This window comes from Ochlerotatus camptorhynchus, unplaced genomic scaffold (genome assembly GCF_037179485.1).
Source record: "Ochlerotatus camptorhynchus isolate MF236.1 unplaced genomic scaffold, CSIRO-AGI_Acam_v1.1 ptg000094l, whole genome shotgun sequence".
Lineage (NCBI taxonomy): Eukaryota > Metazoa > Arthropoda > Insecta > Diptera > Culicidae > Ochlerotatus > Ochlerotatus camptorhynchus.
The window spans coordinates 2,358,282-2,366,538 of NW_027040584.1; the positions used below are offsets into that span (position 1 = coordinate 2,358,282).

The 8,257-nt window shown below is 42.2% G+C and overlaps 1 protein-coding gene across 1 annotated transcript in view; it reads left to right on the forward strand.

The window, feature by feature from the left end:
- Positions 1-8,038, forward strand: part of LOC135698754 (glutaredoxin domain-containing cysteine-rich protein CG12206-like) — a 162,830-nt gene extending 154,792 nt beyond the window's left edge. Inside the window, exons 3-5 of the mRNA XM_065218881.1 lie at positions 6,934-6,999; positions 7,070-7,331; positions 7,499-8,038. Of these exons, the coding sequence (XP_065074953.1) occupies positions 6,934-6,999; positions 7,070-7,243 (240 nt within the window). The 3' untranslated portion in view covers positions 7,244-7,331; positions 7,499-8,038. The remainder of the gene's footprint in view (positions 1-6,933; positions 7,000-7,069; positions 7,332-7,498) is intronic.
- Positions 8,039-8,257: the final 219 nt, after the last annotated feature.

An 8,257-nucleotide genomic window follows, 5' to 3' on the forward strand; every position in this document is an offset into this window, starting at 1 on the left:
CGAGAACCGGAGAAGTTCCCGACGGATGCAGGAATGCCGTTGAGGAATAGTTGGAACATGGTGAAGCACACTTTGGACAACTTTTGGCGTCGGTGGATGATAGAATACCTACCAACCATCATTCGACGGACAAAGTGGTTTCGGGACGTACAACCGATCAAGGAAGGAGATCTTGTGCTCGTGGCTGACGAGAACGTTAGGAATCGGTGGTTACGAGGACGAGTAATTCGAACGATTCCGGGAAAGGATGGAGTGACTCGTCGAGCGGAAGTGCAGACATCAGGAAGGACATTAAAGAGACCTGCTACGAAATTGGCTGTGCTGGACGTGACAAGTTCTGGTGACGCCCAACCGGAAGTTATGGTGACACGGGGGAGAGAATGTTCGCCGCAACAGCCCCTCGTAATGAATACCGCAAACGGTACCTAACGCTCGACTCACTACACCCAGCGGTTGATCTGGGAAGCGCGAACCGTCAAACGGAATGACGGGAGAAACTGGGATGAAAAATAACAATAGCTTATCACTTTTCAACAATCAGCACTATAACAGTATTTTGCTATTACTAAAATATATTACTTACTAGTTGAACTTACAGGCTAGGAATTAAAACTAACAAAGAACTCTGTTGTAAAATATATGAGATAAATAGTACGGAGACTGAATTGTGAGTAAAAAACCTGAAATTAGTTGCAAAACCTATCCTAAATAAACAAATTTGTTTTAGCTTTAAGCTGATTACCACCCAACCCAACAATAGCAGTAGGTGGAAGCAAACGGTTTCGGTTTGACCAACTTCAGATCCTGCAGCGTCTTAACAATGCAAGCGATCATATTCAGGCCTTCGACCAGACCTTGCACAACTTTGTCGGTGATCAGTTCATCCGACTTACACTCCATGATCAGATCCTTAAGCAGAGCCGCCGAAGTTTAACCGGTGAAGGCACCTTTAGTAACACAAACACTGTCCGGTAGCTGGGAGCGGACCAAGGTCAGATAGGGGACCGGGCATCCGACGGTGACCTCACCGTATCAGTGGTCGAGATTTTGCACAGCTCGGCGATGCTGATCTTGTCGCCGTTCATCTTTCAGTTGCCACCAACACAGAACTTACGACTGTTTTTTTTTTTCAATTTGGTTGGCGTCGGAGACGGATAAAACCGTCAAGCTCAACAAACCATAAGTATATTTTCCTTTAACCCATCATTCTGATTATTCTCAAAAGCAAAATATGCCTACCTCTTCGTCTAAATAACGATCCACTACGCCCACCTGAAATTCTTTCATTCGATGCAATGTTTTTCTTCTTTTGTTAAGAATATTAAACATCATAAAATATTCATCCTCTGAATCCGATGAAGAGGATTCAAACAATTGAAATAGTTCTTCCATTCCAACCTCTTTTTTTTCTGCAAAATTGAAAACTGTAATCAGCTGTAATCGCTGCGTCACGACGAAAACGAGAGTTTTGATATCCATGTTTTTTGGATGTATTTGTGTTCTGCGATAAACATATAGCTACACCGTGAATTTTTCGAGTGCTACACCATCGTGAGTGGTGCAGAAAAAGTGTTGCATCGGTGTAGCACAAAAACCAAAAACGAACGATTTCGGTGCAAAAGTGTTGCACCGGTGGTAGCTACACCGCAAAAACGAAAACGACATTACAGATCTTACAGGATAGATAGTCAATTAAGAGTCTCGCGCACGGTGTTATCATAGAGGTAACTCTAAGACCAGAAAGTCCCGAAGAAACGTGCTCAACTTTTTGGCTCAGCTCTGGTACTCTCTTCGGTCCCAAGCTAATCGATGTACCCCTCAAAACATAGGAAAATCCACGAACCCCTCATTTTATCTGTCAAAATTTCATAACGAACCAAAACAAACATAGTGTAGTACTAGAATTTAGACTAGAATGGGATACGTTAATCGATTTGCTTGGGACCAATCGGCTAGTCAAGTAGTGAGTTAATTTCAAATCGTTAGTTTCCACCGGTTGGTGTTATCGTAAATTATGTGTGGACGAAATAGATTAAAATTTCTACCTTAATTTGTTATGGCTTTCTCAGTGTATGGTAATTCAAACGGTCAGTTGTGCATTGTCCAATATATGATTTCAACATGGCGTCGGACATCAATTTGTGGCAACTACGCGTCGTCCTCGTTCCGAAAATACCCATATTGTGGGGTATGTGATTTTTTTCTAAGCTCGATGGCCACCAAATTGGATTTAAAATGGCGTCGGATATTGAGTTTCGGCAACTACGCGTCGTCCTCGTTTCCAAAATACCCATATTGTAGGGTTTTTGACACTAAAGCCGGAAGCCGTCATTTTGGATTTCAATATGGCGTCATGCATCGATTTCCAGAAACCAGATGTCACCCGATTAAAAACTACAACGGACAGCCCTATGGGGTTGTACGCAATGGGAACGTAGGACTACGAGTTCTTATATAATAAATCTTATTTGCTAACTGCAGCAGAAGCTTGCTTTTTGAGTAGCAATAGGAATTTGAGCGGGGTTATCTCTGTTTGTTCTCTTTAGTATGACACGCTTGACATAGATGGTCCACAGCGACTCACGAAGAGCTACTGATTCCAATCAATAGCAGTGCGGCTTCTTCCTCCTTCTGTGGATGCTCATGTGGGCTGCAGCTCGCTACTTGCAGGCAGCCTTTCGTTGTGTACTGGAGAACACCAACACTCACCACGCGGTGATTGAATAAACACCGTATGGTGAGACCGGATGAAATTTAACTTTGAAATCTGTGTTAGGGAAATTGCTTTTCGCAGACAATTGGTGATAATTCTCGTGATAATTTTAACTGTCATAGCAACAGTTGCACATTCATGCAATTTTCAATAGTGGCATTTTGAAAAATGATAAAGTCCTAATTTTAACAGATTTGTAGAAAAAAATCCTATCGATTGACGTATGAAAAATCAAAATCCATCATCTCTGGATCAAAAACAGACCACTTTCAAGCCGCGACCGACTTTGGTGTTTTAATTTTCACCCCCCCCAATGTTGCTTTCAAGAACATGTTATGTTAGATGGAAACATATCTAGAAAGAGCTGGAATTTGCCGTAACAGGCTTTTGTAAACAATGACTTCTCTCAATGATTTTTAGGAATTCAAGGCACGTCCACGCAAACCAACATTACCGTCGGGTAGGGGAAGTCTTACCCTACCTTATGGTGATGTTGATTTGTGTGGGCGAGCCTTGACTTTCAAGACATCATCGAAATAAGTCATTGTGTACAAAAGCTGTTACGCCTTAATTCCAGCTCTATCTTGATATGGGAACTGACCGATTGATGACCTTGACAAATGTCAAAAAAATACTCTTTTACAAATTTATGGTGGTCCATCACAAGGTGGTTGAGTAATGCTGAGCTATGAGGGTGTTAAACACAGATGAGGCTGGTGAGCTGTATGTTGTTTGGAATTAGGGTGACGCGCTAGGCATAGATGGCCCACAGCGACTCACGAAGAGCTACTGATTCTGAACAATATCGGTGCGGGTTTTTCCTCATTCTATGGATGCTCATGTAGGCTGCAGCTCGTTGCTTGCAGGCAGTCTTTCGTTGTGAACAATGGAGAACAATGTTCAACGCCACACACGGTGATTGGAACTGAATCCGATCAGCGGTTGATAGCTAGCTGCTTGTGGGGAGCCTTTCGTTCTGTACTGGAGAACACCACCACTCACCACGCGTTGATTGAATAAACACCGTTTGGTGAGACCGGTTGTAATTTAACTTTGAAATCTGTGTTTGGGAAATCGCTTTTCGCAGGCAATCGGTGATAATTTTAGCTATCATAGCAACAGTTGCACATTCGTTCAATTATCAATAGTGACATTTTGAAAAATGATAAAGTCTTATGCGTAGAAATATTTCTGATCGATTGGTGATAAAATTACTTAAATTGGCCCAGGGGCAGCTGAGTTATTCACGTTCAAAATCTTTCATAATTTTGTTACATGTTCCATTGTCGGTTTTCACAAAGTTTACCCCCATATAGAAATCACAGACGTAGTCCTACGTCAAAAATACCCATATTGATGGGTGACTGTATTTCCTACTTTTTATGAAACCGGAAGCCGTCATTTTGGATTTCAAAATGGCGTCGGATATCAATTTCCGGTCTCTTGACATCACTACGATTCCAAAAATATCCATATTGATGGGTATTTGACAGTTTTTCCTTATTTTTCTTCAACCGGAAGCCACCGTCTTCGATTTCAAAATAGTGTCGGATATCGATTTTCGGCCTCTAGACGTCACCCCAATTCCAAGAATACCCATATTGATTGGTATTGACGAATATGACGCGTCGTATCGGTTCTGAAAATACCCATATTGTAGGGTGTCATACACTTTTTCTAAAACCCGCCCAGCCGCCATCTTGAATTCCAAATTGGCGTCATATTCAAATTGTTGGCATCTTTGCGTCGTCCCCTTTCCGAAAATACCCATTTTGTAGAGTATTTGACACTTTTTCTGAAACCGGAAGAAATTGGGGTCGTGACATAAACATGGGGGTCGTGACATAAACATGTACCTGGATGGCAATGGGACCGTCCTCCGGAAGATCCGTAACATCCGTAAAAGTGTACAATCCATGAAACTGATTCTAGAGCTCCGCATTTTTTTAACATTACGATCTGTGATATAAGAATGAATTTGGGTCATGGACATTGACAGTGGACAGCGGAAGATCCGGAACATCCGTAAAAGTAGTAAATCCCCGATATTTTCCCTAGAGCTCCGCGTTTTTTTAAACATTAGGAACTGTGATGATAGAAAGAACTTGTTGTTGTGACATAAACATGAACCTGGATGTCCATAAGACCGTTCTCCGGAAGATCCGGAACATCCGTAAAAGTGATCAATCCATGGAATTGATCCTAGAACTCCGCAGTTTTTGAAAAACACTAATAACTAAGATGATAGAATTAATTTGAGATCGTGACATAAATATGGACCCAGATGGTCATCGGACCGTCCTCCGGAAGATCCGAAAAATTAGTAAAAGTGGCCAATGTAAAGAACTGATCCTAGAGTTCCACGGTTTTTTCGAAAACACTTGGAGCTGTCATATATAAATTAATTTGCGGTCGTGACATAAACATGTACCTAGAAGTCCATCGGACCGTCCTCCGCAAGAACTAGAACATCGAAACTGATTCTAGAGTTCTACGGTTTTTTCGAAAGCATACGGAACTGCGATATAAGGAAAAATTTGGGGTCATGACATAAACATGGACCCAAATGACCATGGGTCAGTTTTTTCCAAATACATTAGGAACTGTGATATAAGAATGAATTTGTGGTCGTGACACATGTACCTAGATAGCCATGGGACCGTCGTCCGGAAGATCAACAACATCCGTAAAATGGTCACTCCATAAAATTGAGAGGTGGAAACATTACTATGACGAGCACCTCAACGGTAATGCAACAGAAAACGAAGGTGGCACGGGAACAGACCTTGGAGCACGTGCAGAAGACGACGGGCTACCGGCCCCTGATCTTCAAGAAGTTGAGGAGGCGATCGGTCGGCTGTAGAACAACATAGCAACTGGTGTAGATCAACAACCAAGTGAGCTATTAAAATACGGTGGTGAAGCACTGGCTAGAGCGCTGCACTGCGTCAATCTGGTAAAGTGATTCGTAAAGTTATTTACGGTGATTGGTCACATTTGGTTGCAAGTAACTGACAAAAATACCCCAAACAATCTCGCTCATTCTTCGCACAAACGTTTGGAGTGCCGGCCAATTTTAGCCGTTCCATCCAAACGACCAAAACAACAGCAACAGCAAACATAACCAACCTGCCGCAGGTATGCAATTATTACGAAACAAATTGCCCCGCGACTTCTGCGCACGGAATACCAATATTGTCTCTTTTCCCCGAATTGGACAATTTGCTTTTGGTCATTAACTTTCCGGCCCGAATGTCACCCAGCCAGCGCCCGTGACTAGTCGTCGGCATGCACAATAAGCGAACAAATTTCCACCGCAAATCGAGCATTAGCTGTCATTTTGAGAAAAAAAACAACAAGGTATTTTCACTTTTCGTAAGCCTGCTTAGATCGGAGGAAGCCTACTACGCTTACTTAGTTCGGGCAATGGTAGTAGCCGGAAGGTGCTTGCTTGCCAACTTGATGAGCGGCAAAAAAAGAGGTGAAATGTTTGTTTCAAACGATTCAATTTGTAAACACTAATGTTTTATTCATGACGGGTTCGAGCGGGCAAAGACACGCAAAAAGCGATTTACATTCCAAATTACCATCCCAGGAGATCACCTCTTCGGTGGCAATGGGTGGTTACAGCTGATCTTACAGATGTGAAGTAATGTAGATTTCTAGCTAAATTCAACGATCTACCAGACGGTAGGTGGCAGCACTCTCGCCAGCTGTCAATTAAAGCGACGTGTGATCGCTTTTTTTGCATTCATTTTTTGTCTCTGTTTAGTTTAATCGGATTTGGTCGCGGTCGGTAATTATTACAAACCGTTCGAAGTCAGCGAAGCCGCGGAGGAATTATTTTGAAATTACACGCATACGAGATGATTGCCATTTGCCGCCGCCGTCGGTTCGTGTAATTAATGAAATTAAGAGCAGAGCAAAAACGACCCAAACAATAGCGCTTTGGTTTTACTTCTATTGCATTTGTAATTGAAGTAATTGCGGCTGTTCAATCCGGGGACCATTTGAACGAGGCTTTTCCAGTGTCCTCGATGGTTAACGGACGGTGGATTTGTTGGTTTGATTGAACGAAAATATTGAATTCAATTATAGATTTTTTTTATTATTTACATTGGAAGGAGGTCATTGAGATTGCTACACTGAGTAAAATCTTCCTGTGAAATGCGTGAATTTCATTTACAATTTTTTTTCTAAACAAAACGCCTTATTTCCAGGACGCCGATTGGATCGAGCGATTGAACGAGACCGGCGAGCTGCGGAAGATGCTGAAACCCTACAAAGTATCCTATCTTCATGATTGATCACCGAAAGCCTTCATCCCAAACTAATTCCATTCTTTCTCATTTACAGTGCCTGGAATCGTCCTTCACGTGCAAAACCTGCGGTGGCTACCGGCTACTGCCGTGCCCTTCCTGCGGCGGCTCGAAGAAATCCATCCACCGCAACCACTTCACCGCCGAGTTTATCGCCCTCAAGTGCATGAACTGCGACGAGGTGGGCCTGGTCAAGTGTCACAACTGTTGAAAGGCTGCCGCCTCGAAACACTGAGAATTAGCCTATAGTTTGATAGCCTGTGTGATTGGGTGTGTATGAGTGCGCTGGATAAAGAAAGGTAAACTACAACACTTCTGGATGAACATTTCGGAAGGTCCAATCTGCATTGATTGGCTCTCTTCGTGGATTTTTTCTTTCGAGAATCGATCAAAGCAGATAGGACCTTTTGAAATGTTCATTTCAACCTGTCTAAAGTCAGCCGATCGCCATCATGCTTTCTTTCAGATTAAATCGCTTAGCACCTTTGCTTGTGGAAGCTGCCGCTGCTGGATGTAACCTGGGAGTGAATGAACCACACAGACACACTTGCAATACTAGTTTTCGTAAGACTACAGTTATAATAGTTGTGATAGAAACAAAACAATCTTCGGTTTTAGTTGGAAGAACTACTACGCAAGTAATAAAATCGCAACACGCACACACTTATCTTAAGAACTTCCAATTTGCTCACATTTAAAAGTTAAACATTCCAAAATGGCCGTCTCTAGGAAGAACACGCATCAAGCAAAGCATCGTTAAGTTTTGTTATACCTATTCATACAAGTTGTTATTTACTGTTGTTTACTACCTTACTACCCCTTTAGAAGCAGGAAATCCATTATTTATATTTACCTCCCCGGGAAAACAACACATATTACACTAATCTAACCCTAAAAAGCAATATTTTATTATAAGGAAAAACCGCGTTAAGTTGTTTCTCGCATTAAGGACAATGTTTTAAGGCCTTTTCGTCGAACCGTTTGACCAGTAGTTCCAGTTGTAAATATTTGAATTTGATGAAACGAAAACACACAACGACTAATTTTAATCGCAAAACTGAACTGAAGCAGCACGCATGCATGCAACCATTATTGGATTGATTGGAAATCAAGTTGCTCAAGCTTAGAAGTAGAAGAAAGATCCTAACCCTAACCCCCTCCCGGAATCAGCGATGGAGGATATGGCCGACGCGTTTTGTGTGGAGTTTTTCGCTTGCCGGATCTT